Source organism: Molothrus ater, chromosome 2 (genome assembly GCF_012460135.2).
Source record: "Molothrus ater isolate BHLD 08-10-18 breed brown headed cowbird chromosome 2, BPBGC_Mater_1.1, whole genome shotgun sequence".
Lineage (NCBI taxonomy): Eukaryota > Metazoa > Chordata > Aves > Passeriformes > Icteridae > Molothrus > Molothrus ater.
Window position 1 is genome coordinate 40,016,269 of NC_050479.2, and position 16,458 is coordinate 40,032,726.

Below are 16,458 nucleotides of genomic sequence, written 5' to 3' on the forward strand. Positions count from 1 at the left end.
ATACTGGCAAAACAAGACAGACTGTGCAACAGACAGTAACTAAACTATCTTTTATCTTAAAAAGTAAGAGAGAGTACATGCCTTTGAGCATAAAATACAAGAGATCTGTCTAACATTTTCATGGCTGCTCTGAAGAGACAAGGCAATTGAAAATTTAACTGGCAATTAGTTTTTAAGAGCTCAAATATATTTTTTCTTTTCTGGTCAAAAGACTCAGGAGCATGTACAGATAATAATAAACTTAATACAGAAGCTATAATCTGAAGCTGTAAACCTTAAAATTAAATATTATACCTGTATGGGTTTCATGTAACTCAGAAAAAAACCCCAAACTCAAATAGGTGTGCATGTTTTCTAGTACTAAAATACAAATCCTCATTTGAATACTTTTTTCCTCTGCTAGAAAGAATGTAATTTTCAGTGGCTCACACTTTTATTCTGCTTATTTGCTCTAGTTTTAGGCTCTCTCCTTTTTACATTTGGTATACCTAACAAGTGTAAACTGGAGGGAAGTTAATCATCTCAGCATCAGCACAGATCTTCACATCAGTATGTATTTTAGGCAGAGATGATTTATGTTAGATAAGTCTCACACTTTTTGTAGAACACATCATCCTTGTAAAGAGATGCAACAGATAAGACCCTTCAAATGAATTCCACTTTTTCTTTAATTAGTTATGCACTTCAACTCAACTCCTTTTATTTCCATCTCACTTACTGTAGTTTATATTATTTTTTAGCACCAAATATAACTGTCATACAACTGTCATGCAAAATCTATAGTAATAGACTATAGACTATATAAAGATCCCACAGTGTTGTGCACTTGCATATTCTGTTAAGCAGCTAAAGAATATTCTCATTCTTTATAGCCACTGTTGAGACAATTTATGACACTGTTAAGACAATATTTGGGATTCTCTGATGTATTACAAATTTAGTTTTACTATGCCAAAAAATTTGGATCTATATCAAAGAGGGATAAAAGCACTAGCCTGGAGACTCTGTCATCAAAATTAGTTGTGGGTTGTGACCTGAGGACTCAATCTTCAGGTTATTAGGCTGACTCACCGGCCTTTAGAACACAAAACTCAACAGCTTTTGAAAAGAAATTAACGAACAGTACTAGAAGCATATGAGTGTTAAAGTGTTAGAAAGAAGGAGGAAGCTTTAGGACATGTCTGTCTCTCACCTCAGCTTTTATTAAACTACATGCAGTCTCCAGTTGCCAGTACACTCATACCATATTATGTGCCTTAGGTATATGTTCCTTCTATTTTAACAAGGTGTTCTGCTATGCAGTGTAGCACACACACTTTTTAATACACATAACTTAGCTTTTCTAAGGCTTAGAATCAAGCCTTTTTCTCAAACAGAGAGCACTCTACAACAGAGATCACCTGTACGGTAAAACAGAAATACAAACAGTAAACATGACTGGTCAATGGAAAAAAAAATAGTTTTGAGATTAAGGAAAAAATTAAACCTACAAAAACACAGCACTGCATATTTCCCATCTTCTACTGTTTTAAAACAATGTAAAACCTACACAGATTATATCTATAGAGGATCAGAGAATCAGATCAGAGAATCTTGCACAGAGAAGTCTCTTTCCTGACCATTCCTTTAAAATATTTTATATTCTTTATGCAGAGAAAAACAACATTAACTCTCAATATGATTTGTTAAGGAAATATTGTCCATCTCATAGTGATTAAACCATACTATGTATCGAGAGCCAGTAGAGATCTTTCTAATGAACTGCTGTGCCTTTCCAAGAATATAATTAGTATCCTTAAATTAGCAACTGGACCAGGGACAAATGGACCAGGGATTCATCTTCAAAGAATGAAAATTATGAAGAGACACAGAGAAATCACACATTAGATTACAATAGAGTAAAAGCCTTCTACATGTCCCCTGTTCTGCTGAAAAGGCAGATGGTGCTCCTCAGCAGAAGCAGGAGATGAGAACAAGAATAAATTTCATTTAGCAAACAGAGAGAGCTTTGTACCACTGCTTGCACACAGTCCCAACCCATGTAATCCAACCAAGTTGCAACCCTGCAACTGCTGGCTCACAGCTTAAATCAATTCTTCTTAACAGTTAAATGTATGTAATATTATGATACTACATACAAAGCTCATCACACAAAACACGTCTGTGAAGCAGAGGTTTGGATTACACAGTACTTTCAGACTGGGGTCACCATCCTGTTCATCAAACACCTTTTGCTATGGGGAATAAACACAAAACAAATGTATAAACATAAAACAAACTACTGATGCTAGTCAAATGTTTTCACACAACATGAATCTCCCACACAAGCTATTTTTCCTTCTTTGATGAGATTACAATATCAGTTTACAAAGACACCTGCACAGATTTCAGACATGCTAGATTTTGTAAGCAGCTTGCTATTGTGCTGTGAATTTTTTCCCCAGATGGATACTATGGCTGTGAAACATCAAGAACCACAGAGAACAGACTAGCAGCTGCCTATCTAACAAACCTCATAAGTAACTGACTAAAGAAATTCGCTGGTCAAAAATGCAAACATAGTCCTAAGACTTGAAAATGGCAAGGGAAAGAACATGATAGAACAACCTGCACTGGTTGCAAGCCTGGGCATAGTATTTAACAGTAAAATTAATTTTAAACTCTCCCAGACATAAGGTCCCTCCAGGTCAAAGCAGAGAGCAATGGCCATGCCCTTACACCAGAGATATCCTATGACAGAGTGAATCAGAAATACTCCTGGAGCACAGTGACCTAACTCCACAAACTCCCAGTGCAATGCTACACAACTCTATGTTGCATACATAATGCACTGGGCAGAAAAGGCAGGGATGGAGTGGTGAGTTTGCCTCCAGGCACAGTAATACCAAGAGGCATCTGGAACCCCAAGTCCTGTGTGGGACACAGCTGCAGGTTAGAACAGACATCACAGGATCATTCCACCTTGTAGTGAAATATTTGAGAAACTTACCTTGAATTGCCTAAACCATGAGATTGTGTAAAGAAACTCAATGAAAACAGCAATTCCAAATTAATTTTAGAGACATATAAGACAGAGACACACATTTTTTTAACAGAGAGGTACTGACCAAAGACTAGAGTACAAATGGGTAATTTGCTTTCTCTTCAGTTCTCCAAGACAAACAGCATCATAGAAAGTATGCTTCAAAGAAAAGTTACCAGAATCCATACACAATAACTAAAATAATATAATCTAAACTACACAGAAGATTACATTAACTGAGTAAGTGGTCTGTGTCACTGAGTGTTTACAGACTCAGAAAATGTGAACACCTAAACAGCCTTCTTTACAATACAGATATACAGACAGGAATTCTCAATACTTTATACCTTAACATTTTGGCATGTAACTCTAAGCCAAAAACCAAACTGGTAAGGGATATTAATATTATCTTTCTTCCAAGTATATAGTTCAAAGTAGTATAATTAATAAACCTAGAAAGCCACTGGAAGGGTCTTTAATCCAACAGTCTAGAAGAGCAAAAGTTTCAGTAGTGATTTAGAGTTTTAGAATGATTCTAAGTTAATTGGTGCATCTGGATTTGGGACAGTAAATGGCCATGTTTGCATGAGTTATTCAGGCACACAGCTCATTAAAACAGAGTCATGTCCAGCTAATCTGAGGTTTGCAGCAGTAAGGATGTAACGTTCTCCATTTATTCTCCAATAATACAAAACTAACAAACAGTATTCAAAATGTTCTTTTTTTAGATACATTCTGTAGAGGATGTCATATGATGTATGTGTAAGTGGATCACTCAGGATTGCTGCCAAGAAATAAACAGCAACCTAACACAAGGAATAGGTTTTTTAAAAAAAATCTTATCTTACTTAATAGTCCAGACACCTTTCAGAAAGAAAATGTTATTTTTAATGAAGCCCTCTCCAAGATTGCCAAGAAAATGTGAAATACCTGCTGAGATGAATGGAGTTCATCCAACAACAATTAGAGTTCAGAAGTACAAAGAAGTTATCACAGCTTGGGTGATGCACATTATGATGGATGGTATCAACTTTATCATCTGTTTGGGCCACAAAACAGATAAAATCTCTCCTTTTTTTTTTTTTAATGAATATATTCAGGTACTTTAGCACCTAAACACCTTGGTGGCTCTTAAAAATGCCCATACATACCTACAGGTAGACAAAACACTAATAGTAGTCTACAGCATTGTAAAATGTGTTCCCTACATTAACAGTCAAAATATTTTGGGGTTAACAGAGGATGAAAAAGAATACTTTTTGCACCCAGGGCTGACTCCCACAGCAGGCAGAACAGCCTGCCAAGGAGCACAGCTTGGCTGACTGCACACTGCCCTGGAAGATCCATGAGATGTGCTTCTCCAGCTTTCTCCTCATCCATTTGTGGCCAGTTTGTCCTGCCATGGAACTGCTCCCAACATATATCCATGCTAGCACCATGGATAGACACAAACACTTGTCTCAGCTGGGACTCCTTCTCAAAACAGCCACACTAATATGTGAGGATGAACAGCCTATTTTGAACAACAAGTTCTGGATTAATTTATTACATTAAAGATCCAACTTCATAGCACAAAATTAGGTAACATGCAATTTATGAAATTCTACTCTTGATGTAAAAAATTACACATTTTACTGAATATACAGGTTTCTTCCTAAACTATGGTTCAATATATTTGTATAATAGATATTCTACATTTTACTAATGTTTCTAGAAAGACATATGAATGGATGGGACAATTATGTGCACTATTTTTGAACCTAAACTATTACAACTTTAAAGCAAAAAAAAACCCCCATGCACTTAATATGCTGTAGCTAGTTACTGCAATTGAACTGTTTATCACAAATCTTAGATTATCCTTTCCTAAATATGTTGACAAAATTATTTTAACTAAACTTCAAGAAAGAGATTAATAGAAGATAGACGTGATGCTGGGAATGTGAACAAGAATTAGAAGCATTTAAATATAAGAAACAAAACAAAATACCTCACTGACTCATATACAGGTACCTACACAAACCCACACCATTTTATGCAAAGCCTGTTACACTTAGGTAAAACAAAATCCATCCTAAACACTTCTACAAGGGAAAAATCATGGGAGAGGAGGAAATCATACCAGAACTATCCTCAGGGTAATAAACACTGCATTAATCAATCATTAAACACACTAACACCAAGACAGCATGAACAATGCAGAATTAACTAATATAAAATTACTGACATTCTTAAACCTGCACTACAGCTGGAGCTGTTAATTACCAGATTGGTTCCTTTATTCAAGGCACAGAATTCCCAATTCAGATTTGACATACAACCCTGAATAGAGTATCCCCCCATGTCTTGAAGGACAGCACTTACTTTACAAATACCTAAGAATCAGAACATTGTACATCTGTCAGTCAGAAATTACTCACCTGTCTTCCCTCTTGCCTATGGAATGCAGCAAACACACGCTTAATGTACCACCTGGAAGTCAAATCTCTTCCTTAAACATGTAATGTAACTAATTTACGTATTTTAATACACATCATCCACTATCTGCAGGTTTATTGTTTACAGAGAACCATTAATTGTGAACATCCTGAAATAAGCAGGACAATCTCCTCAAATCCTGAAAGAAAATACTAACCTTTAAATGCTTTTACAAGTTAAGACAAGGATAATGAATGCTTCCTAAAATGTGTGATTTAAATCCCTTAAAATTGAGAGATATTTTCTATTCCCAGAAAGACTTTTTGCAAGTGCAACAGGCTACAGTTGCTTGTAAATATTGTGTGTTGAATGACAGATCCTCAGAAATAACATAGATATGTTTATTAAAGGTACAAGACAGACTCAAAATTCTAATTACAACAGCTTTTATCTTCAGGTAGTATTCTTTGTTAAAACAGAAGCAATCTTGTTTTGATTGCTGTTTAAATTCATAAATGGTGCCTCTAAGAGGCACCCTTTTGTAGAACAGCTGCCCGAGGAATAGCATGAGATGCCCCATCCTTTCTGAGCTTCATGTTTACACCACACAACTGTCAGGTAACAGCAGACCTAGGAAATGTTTGCACCTTGAGCAGTATCAACAGAATGGGGTTCTTCCCATTTCTGAAATTCTGCTGGATCATTTTAAAATATTTTTCAGCCCCCCAAATCACTGCCACTTTGCAACTCTTCTATGCTACTTGTTACTGTACAGATGGAACAATTTCTAAAATCTACCAAATTGATAAAGTGTAAAATAGTTCACCTGCACTACCTCTCTTTAGCAAGGTCACTAAAGAGTGATTAAAGTAGTAGTCGTAAGAATTTATGTATGCAACAATATTTGAATTAGATTCCAAAAGCCAATTCTTAAAACTAGAATTAAACAAGTTGTTGTGGTTGGAGTCTATGATCTTAAAGGTCTTTTCCAACCTAAATTAATCTGTGATTCTATTATAATATGGTAAGAGTGCTGAGAAAAAAAAAATGTTTCTCTAAACAAGTTAAAGCATCACAGTGTGAATTGTTAGGAACAAAAATTCCCTTAAAATTAACTAAAACACATTTAAAACATTTTGTCTGCTTGTCTGATCCTTTGGGACTTCATTTGATGCTTTATCACATAGTTTCTTCAGACTCTTTTTTCCCCTCAAGGTGCTTTAAACAGTCTCCCAAATCTTGAGCATCTATAGGATTTACTTCCAAATATATTACATCCCACTTTTATTACACTGTCCCTGTCTGATTTTCTTTATTAGAGAGGCAGTTGGGAACAAGACAGAAAAGCCAAAAGGAGGTCTCTGTTTGTTTGTTTTCAGATAGAGTCTTGAAAAGTATTTCACAGCAATGAAGTTTCATTTCATTTTTTTAGTCTTATTTTGCAACAGAGGCTGTCCATTGTTACGTAGAAGCAGTTTCTCTACATTTCTTAGAAAATGTTCCCTTTTGTTGTTTTTTTTTCTCACGTTAGGTCTACTGAGCTTCCTGCAACAACATTGGTGGCAGAAATGGACCTTTTCACAGCCTCTGAGACCAACATTTCCACCTGTGACTTATATGAGCACAAAGACACAGCACGGATATTATTGTCTGTCTTCTACGGCTCCATCTTGATCCTTGGGGTGCTTGGAAACACCATTGCCCTCACCGTCATTTTTAAAAACAGAAAGAAGATCAACTCCACTACCCTGTATTCAACAAACCTCGTCTTCTCTGACCTGCTGTTCTGCATTGCCTTGCCAACCAGGATCGCCTACTACGGCCTGGGCTTCCACTGGCCTTTTGGAGAGGCGCTGTGCCGAATCACCGCGCTCCTGTTCTACATCAACACCTACGCAGGCGTCAACTTCATGACGTGCCTGAGCATCGACAGGTTCTTCGCTGTCGTCCACCCCTTCCGATACAAGATCAGAAGGATTAAATATGCCAAGGGCATCTGTGTCTTTGTCTGGTTTCTTGTATTCAGTCAAACTTTCCCATTACTTATTCAATCCATGTCACAGGAAGAAAATGAAAGGACTACATGTATGGAATATCCAAACTTTGAGAAAATAGAACATCTACCATTTATACTTCTTGCTGCCTGTTTAATAGGGTATCTTATTCCCCTGGGGATTATTCTATTTTGTTACTCTCAAATCAGCTGCAAACTTTTTCAAACAGCCAAGGAAAATCCACTGACGGAAAAATCAGGGATAAACAAAAAAGCCATCAATACAATCATATTTGTAATTATAGTGTTTATAATCTGCTTTACTCCTTATCATGTTGCAATCATACAACACATGATTAAGAAACTTCAGCGAGAACCCTTGTGCAGTGAAAGGAAAATTTTCCAGAAGTCACTCCACTATACTGTATTTCTGATGAATTTTAACTGCTGCCTAGATCCTTTCATCTATTTCTTTGCATGCAAAGGATACAAGAGAACTGTACTGAAAATACTGCGACGACAAGTGAGTGTATCAATTTCAAGTGCTGCCAGGTCACATCATGAAGAAAGCTCCCGGGACGCAGGAGAAACGCAAATGACGGTACTTGCTAAATCTTCCAATGGAAAGCTACCTGAAAAATAAACTCTGTAGTACACCACAGTGAACCAAGACTAAAAATCCAGGGCCCATAGCAAAAACTCTTAGTGGTCTCCTACAGCAGCTTAAGTAAAATTCTGTTTCTCAGGATGTCAGAGAATCAAGGAGTGATGGACTGAAAAATATTTGTCATGGGACAGCAGGAAAACTCAGCATTATAATCTTCCTGCTGTATCTTTTTGACTGATCTCTTATTTTTTCCAGGAAATATGCACCATTGAGGATGTTCAGATTCCATGCTGCACATACATATGCCTGGATGTTACTAACTCAAGCAGAGCCAAATCACAGTTAGGATTGAGCACAAATATAGCTTACAATTCAACCAACTACAACCAGAACATCTGAAAATTTTAAGACCTCTAGCTGAGCTCCAATTAGAGCAATGGTTTTGTTGGCCCAGTCACACAGACAGAGGAAATAAAATTTTGAGATAAAATGGACAACTTTGCTCATTCGACTAAGACAACTACTTATAGCTCTTTGGAGGTGAAACTACATTTTACAATATTGGGAGCAAAAATGCCTTATTGGACAATTCACATAGAAAACATTGTCAAATATAACACATGAAAAGCTAGTGAACTGTTTGGTTCTCCCCAACACTGAACATCTCCTGTATGTAAAATCACTCATCTTCACAAGGTGTATTATCTCTTTACTCCTTTTCCTAAAGGAAAACTTTCCTTTTTAGTGTGTATTGTAAAAAGTCTGTCTCTACTCCTGTTGTATATAGATTATTTATAAACACAAATTGAAGCAAGATACTGTAATACGAAAACGGCACCATTTCAGTTAAAAGAATATGATACAGTGTTCTTCAGAACTTCTGCTGAAGTCAGACATGGACATAAGACAAATGCTTTAGAAACCTGAATAAATGTTCATAGTTGAGACCATTCAAAAAGTAAATTAATGGATTAATTCTGATGGTGTGAGATGGCTACCTCTCTTTAAGCACTGTTTACCTGAAAGATCAATAAATGAGAACAGCAGAATTGGCTTGGAAAGAACAAGTTTTCCCATCATGCCTTCATACAGCATATCTGAGACTCCTTTAGGCATGCTGAAATTGGCTCAGGAAATACACCAAATGACTTAAACACATCCTGCTGGAATCAGCTCAGAATCCAGGATGAGAATCCAGGATGCAAGCCCTGGGTTCCTGCTGATGTGCCCTTCCGTCACGTTTCAGCTTCCTTCCCTACCTTATTCCTGGCCCCTCTATCTTTTCTTTAGTGTTCTATCATTAGTATGCCTTCACTGGCCAACACAACTTGGTAACTCAGCCAGGAGGTTATGACAGAAAATTAAAGAGTGCCTGATAATCATCAGTAAAGGCTATGCCACATGTTAGAACAAATTTTATTTATTTCAGCTGTATCTTCTGACATTGAGGTTGTATTGGAAGTCAAACAAACATATTACATTTGTCATCTTTGCAATTCCTTCCTTCCTCACATGCTGACCTCTGCCTACCTGCAAACACGGAAAGGATCATACCTAATGAGCAGTACAGAAACATTAACAATTAATTTTTTATGGCAAAGAAACCACAAACCCCCCTATATTTCATACCAGTTAGACTGCCAAAATTGAGTTTCTAATTCTAAAATACTAATTCTCTATTTTCTAATTATAAAAGACACTATGAAGCTTCAGAAAAGCAGTGTAAGAAGAATAACTTTTATCAGGAGAAGTTCTACTTAATTCTGTATGTTCTAGAGGTTCTGTTCTTGTCAGCTTTTTTTAATAAACTATTTTAAAACATTATTTAAGAATGTGTTCCTATTGAATTAAGCAAATGGTAACCAGATAAAATCATAGACCACTCATGAACACGTAGAATTGGTAGAAATAAAATATATGTATTGTTAACATTTCACTAAGTACAGCTTATTTTATCCTACTAATGTCTAGGCTTTTTTGAGTTTTTAGCATGCATTTCATCTAACTGTGATTATAAAATCTTAACGACAAGAAGCCTTTTTTATATTTGTCTGTAAAATGTAACTTAAGTATGTATTAAAACACCACATACAGCAGGTAACTACGCTTTTCTAGGTGAAGATTTCTACTGAACATCTTTCTCTATCCCATTTTCTCACATTAGCAATTCTGTTATTTTCAATGTTGGATTTTGTTTCTAAATCACACCAGCATTCCCAAACAGCTAACTTTACCTCAAAATACTGCTCTACCCTGAGTCCAGTTAGATATAGGTTTGAGAAAAGCTACTTTTTTCTCTATTTAAGTGTTTCTCAAACGAAGAAGAAATCAATAAAATAGAAACTTTGAAAAGCTAAGATAAACTCAGTTTCCTGACAAAAGTCCTGCAAGCACTGACATACAGATGGACAATGCCAATTCGTATCTGTGGCTGCTGATGCCACTGCTCCTCCTCACTCCTTGTAAGGATGCACTCACAGCTCAAGCACACTTGTGTCAATGAGGAGACTCTTTTCTGTCATCTGCCAAAAGCAGCAGTGAGGGATTCACTTGGCTTGGGACACTGCACTGAGGCAAAACATTTAGAGAGCACCTGTCCTGCTCCTTGTACCAGCTGTGGCATGGGGCTGGCAGCCATCGCCAGAGAGATGGTAACAATCTGCTGCATGGGATCAAAGGAGAACAGTGAGAGTAAAAAGTTACAGCTGTTCTCAACTGGTTTCTTCCATGATACCCTTATCTAACTTGTGGCTTGAAGTAGTGTGAGCTTTGCAAGAAAAAATAAGCTTTTTCTTTAGGGGAAGCTTTTCATACATTCTAAGCATTGTTCCTTTCTGTGTGAAAGGCTGGTAAATGGTCACATAGACCTGGGACTCCATCATGCTTTTCACATACAAATAAAGTAACTGACAAGTTGCAATAGGTTCAAATGGCATGCTCATTGTGAGGATCTGACTGGAGCATTTCAGAAAAACTGGGTCTCTATTTGGAGGGTGAAGTCTAGTCAGGATCTTGAAACACATGCTCTTGAAAAAACAACAGAATCTCTTTTATCTCTAAACTTTGGAGTGTCAGGCCAGGCGGTTGCTAACTCCAACTATGTGGAGTCCCAGTTTTAATACTAATACTGCATGTCCACTGCTGACATCTCTCTCTAAACCTACCAGGTAGGGAATGTGACAGAGCATATAGGGAGCAAAAATTATGATGGTGGCCAATTGGTACATTTTGGCTGTCTCTGTCCAAGTACAGAAAAGAAAGCTGGATAGATATCTACTGTTAAACATATGATAAAGCAAAGGTGCACCATGTGAAAAATCCCAAAACATGCACACTTCCAGCAGAAGAGCATCTAGTACCTTCATCTTTTCTTTCACTGAGAACACAAAACTAAACAGTAATAGTGCAAGTACCCTCAGCTTCCTTGGACTCTAAGTTATTGAAGACTAACTGAAACTGTGGAGATAAAGAAGGCAGACTTCTGTGGCTTACAGTCCCAGCAGAAGAGGACAGGTGTTTCCCGGGGGATTGCTGTCTGACTGTGTGGCCTGTGGCTCTCAAAGTGATACGGACAAGGAAACTGTAAGCAGCATGGTCATCTAGCAAAAGACAGTGACAGCAACTGTCTGAAGTTGTAAACATGCTACCACAAATAACACAGTTCTTGATAGTGGTTAGTGACTCCTCTTAAATCTGCAAACTCATTAGTGTAAAAAAAAAAGGAAGGTTTTGAGCTTTTTTTAAATAGAATTCCATTTAAGGAAATTTTGTTCTGAAATTTAAAAGCTTTTACATAAGTAAGGAAAGAAAAGACTCCAGTAAACCAATGAGAGAGTCTGCAACATAGGAAAAATAAATAGCATGCAGCTGAAGAGAAAGAGAAGGAAAGCTCTGCCTTATATGACCACTTCTGGAGGAACTGAAAAGCAGTGACATACTCTGTTCTCTTCTATCACCACATCTGTGGTACAGAGCAGGGGAACAACTGGAGATAAAATAAGGTTTGTATTCAGCAGTCTCCCACTGTGTTGGCTCAATAGAGAGCCAGTGTGTCAACAGACACACGAATTACTTAAAAAACAACAAATTCATCTGAGTGCAATATTTCCTAATACAGTCTTGGCTAATCCGCAGCCTGCAGACTAAGACTGTGGTACAAAATAAATACAAAAACTCTGCCAAGCTGCAACCCTTCTCTGAAGAAAAATGGGCATTACTGTTTGTGTAGTAAATGCTAAGATATATTTCCTCAATTTTTTTTCCCCTCAGAATACTCCTTTGGCTTCCTGCAATGTCTAAATTTGGACTTCCTGAGGCAGATGTCTCATCTTTGCACATGACAGCCCTCAATCAATGTTTTCTTCCATCAGCCTGTCTGGTCCCTTTTTGAACTCAAATAAAATATCTGCAACTGCAGCATTTTGCAGCAAGAAGCTGCACAGAATAACTACCCATGGTGTCTGGAGCCATTTTTGTTCACTTGTGACACCTGTTAGTTTCATCTGAAGTGCCTTGCTTCTTGTACCAGAAACGAATGAACACAGTAACTCCCTATTTACCCTGTCCACAGTACTTCGGATTTTACAGACCTGCACCAAATCCCCTTCCCTCATGTTATCTTGTCTCTTCACCCTGAACAGTCACATAAAAGCTGTTCACCACTTCTTTCAAACTCTAAAAGAAGGAAAGAAGGCAAGTATAAATAAAGAATGGGAATCTAGCTGTGTTTGGGCTGTGTGGCAGAAGAGAACAGGGTATCTCTATACACACGAGATCAATGGCATACTGATCTACTTTTCCTACCATATTAGCATAAAGATTCTCTAAACTAGGATCTTGCCACATGACTGACAAATTTGGATAACCTTGCTGCAGGGCACTAAATAAGGAAGAACTGGACCTCAGTGGATTGGAAAAATGGACTCACATGAGCCTCATGAAGTTCAGCCAGCCAAATGCAGAACCAAGCTAGAATAAACCCCCACAGCAGTGGAGGCTGGGCATGACCTCGTTAGAAAGCAGACTGGCAAAAAAATCTGGGCTCCTGGTAGACAGGTTAAAGAGGAGCTAATAGTGACCTCACACCCAAACATGTATGGGACTGTGTTTAAAAAGAACTCTTTCCCCTCCATTTGATACTTGTGAGATCATGCCTGGAATTCTGTACTAAGTTTTGGGTTTCCCAGTAGAAGAAAGATATTTGGCATACTGGAACAATTCCAGCAGACTGCCACCCAAAATGTGGAAGGAGCTTGCAGCACATGTTACTGGAGGAGAGGCAGAGGGAACTGAGATGGTTCACACTGAGAGATGTTACTGCTATCTGCAACTGCCTAATGGGGAGGGATACAGAAAAGATGGCAACACCCACTCACAGGCAAAACTTGCATCAAGGACAATTAAACATTAAGAAGCATTTTTTCATCATGAGGTTAGCCAGACATTAGGAAAGGTTCCACAGAAAGTCTTTGAAATATCTGTCCTTAGAGATACTCCAAATCTGATTTCACACAGCCATGCTGAAATTGGTACTTCCAGGGCTGGGCAACATAATCCCCAGTGGTTCCTTCCAACTTGCCTCTTTTATGACCAGCAAATTAGTCCTAGTTAGACAGGAAAGCAACATGAACCTCAATGGTCTTGCAGTAAAACTAGCAAATTACATAACTTTAAAATCTTCTGGTCTTGTCCTCCACTCATGCCCTTATCAAAATGCTGTCATTAGCACCCTCCTAAAATAAAAGAAAGGTCAAGACATTGCACAGATTTCTTTTAACAAAACTGCATTCATTTTTCCTCAGTGCAAAAGTATGAATTTCTCTTCTTCCTCTTTTGTTTTCCTCAGTTGTGACAGATGTTGTGCAAAGGGCTAAACTAAAAAAAGAAAGTTTTGCACCTGTTGTGGTTATCCTATCCCCTCCAGAAAAGTATGCATTGTCTTATACCATGCAAAAGGAGAGCTGTGTTCCTCCCTCTAATCAGCTAAGCTTAGCAGTTTCACCCTTCCTGTATCATGTAACTTTCAAGGGAAGTTGTGGTTAGTTTAACTCCAAGGCAGCCTACTTTAAATATAGAGATGCTGAAGACTGATTATTCTCAACTCACCAGCCAGGAGTAGCCAGATAGTGTTTTATTGGCAGCTACTGATACCAAGGGACTAGTATCAGTACTAGTACCAAGATATCTTAGTATCACAACTCTGAAGTATGCACAGTTACAGCAACTCTGTCTAGAAGTAACAATGACAGAACATTGTCCCCAGTGGGACAGGGAGAGATGAACCTCCCCAGCCAGCTACATGTGTGAGGCATTTTTGACAAACAGGGACAACTGAAGATTCCTCACAAGTTATCAGACTATAAAGACAATTCTGGGCCAATTCTTTGGTTTTGTCTTTCAAATAATATCAATGCAGTGTATTCTCAATGCCAGCTATTCAAATCAACCTGAATACCTACCAGAACCTTACTTACTTCATTCACTCAGATGGGGGTAACCCAACTATTTTAAATATGCAAGGAGCAGCTACCAGGATAATCAAGTCATCTGAAATTACTGACATAATAGATTACATTGTATTAATATCATTAAGCAAAGGTGTTTTAGACTTTAACTCCTTTTAAGCCAAAAGCTAGAACAGAAGCTCTACAACTAACATAGCCAGATGCCAGCACCAAAACTAATGACCACGAACACCAGGGGTGACTGCAAGACAAGCAGCTCACAACTCCAGGTACAGCCAGGGCACCTCTGCCCCTCCTTGCTGCTCCCCTGCACCATTCCAGCTGTTCAGCCAGCACCCACATCCCAGGCCCCTGGCATCCCCATACCCATGAGCACAGGGAGAGCTGCCCACAGCTGGCAAACCCAGAGGCCAAGCTCATGGCTGAGAGCAACCAGCTGAGGGCCACTGCAGGTGGAGAGCCCAGGGTCAGGGAAATGCCTCCTAATGTCTGAATTGGTTTTACTGCTTCCACAAAAGGTCTCTCTACATTTCCTCCACTGCTTGAGGAAGCTGAACTTGGAAAAATTAATTCCTCTGGCTACAGCCCTGCCTTCCTAATAGTGTGGCTGCTGGTGGTGTGGGACCACTTAACTGTGCAGCTCAGCGTCTCTATTCAAGCAGTCAAGCACAACTGCCATCACAATCCCCTTGCAGCACTTCTTGTGCTGCAGCTTGCAAATTCCTGATGAAATTAAGTGATTACTGATCAGATTTGTAATTTTTAAATACCCACAAAAATAATTTTTGGAACAGACACCAATAAAGAGTTAGTACCATAATGTATTTTAACTACAGATGAAGTCTCGTTTTCATATGGTCCAGATAAGGTCTTCACAACATGAAAAAAAAAAGGAAAAAAAAATTCTCAGAAATCTGATTCTAATGCTTTTTCAAGAAGTGCTACTTTCTAGCCCCAAACAAAAACAGGAAACAAGTGTGCCTCACTGGCCACAGACCCACAGGTAGAAAAAGGTTTTGCTACTCTCTTTTGACAGGGTTACTCAACTTTGTGAACATGTCAAAAAAAGGTCTAAGCAACTAAGAACCATGACTTATACTCCATTTCATCTGATGATACTACACAACCACTCACAGCAGGATTCCTCCATGCACAGGATGCTGACAGCACTGGCCTGGGAAGAATGTCAGGGTGTACCGGCAAGACACACCAACAACTGCAGAGCACCTCAGAATTATAAAGAAATGTTATTTTAGTTAAGTGACCTTAACTTAGAACAGCAATACTTCTTCAATTGATAAGAAAACATAAAATCAGCTGTGTTTTGAACCAAAATGTTGGCAGTTGCAGAAATAACCTTATAAATAATGATTTACCTACTGTAGCAGACAGCAGTGGACAGCTATTTTGTGAAGAGGCAGTGACCCACATAACTACTAGTTGAGGTGCAGGCCTCTGTATCACACATACTACATGATCACTACTTAATCAAGACACACCTAATCAATAGTATAATTAATCACTAAATGCACAGTCAATACATAATTACCCAGTGTGTAGTCAATGCACATTTAAGTATATGTGTATAATGTAATGTCTCGTTCATATGAATAATTATCTGCAACAGTTTTGTGACTGCAGCTTTATTAATTATATAAGAGTGTATATTGCTCAAGGGGGTCTTGAAAGCCATGTCCTTACTCCCTGCTGGGTTCTGCCAGTGACTGATCAATCTGTATGTGAGAAGACCCTGAAGGAATACAAGTGATGTCAGAGCTGGTGAACCTCACCACAGATGGGATCTGCACCGTGTGCTGCCCCTGACCTGAGTTCCAGCCAGTGCTGTAACATCTCATTGCTCCCAGCATTGGAAAAGATAAAGGATTTCATAACTTGCTATTGGCTTTTCTGGGCTATTAATGAACTGCCTTGCAAGTGTTTGTGCCTTTCTTAC

The 16,458-nt window shown here is 38.3% G+C and overlaps 2 protein-coding genes across 2 annotated transcripts in view; one reads left to right on the forward strand and one right to left on the reverse strand.

Annotated features, from left to right (window-relative positions):
- Window positions 1-16,458, reverse strand: part of UBAC2 (UBA domain containing 2) — an 88,045-nt gene that overhangs the window by 38,610 nt on the left and 32,977 nt on the right. The window lies entirely within an intron of this gene.
- LOC118686196 (G-protein coupled receptor 183-like) lies at window positions 6,983-9,864 on the forward strand. Its single transcript, XM_036382268.1, has one exon. It carries the CDS (start codon window positions 7,009-7,011, stop codon window positions 8,074-8,076), a length of 1,068 nt encoding a protein of 355 aa, XP_036238161.1. The 5' UTR covers window positions 6,983-7,008; the 3' UTR covers window positions 8,077-9,864.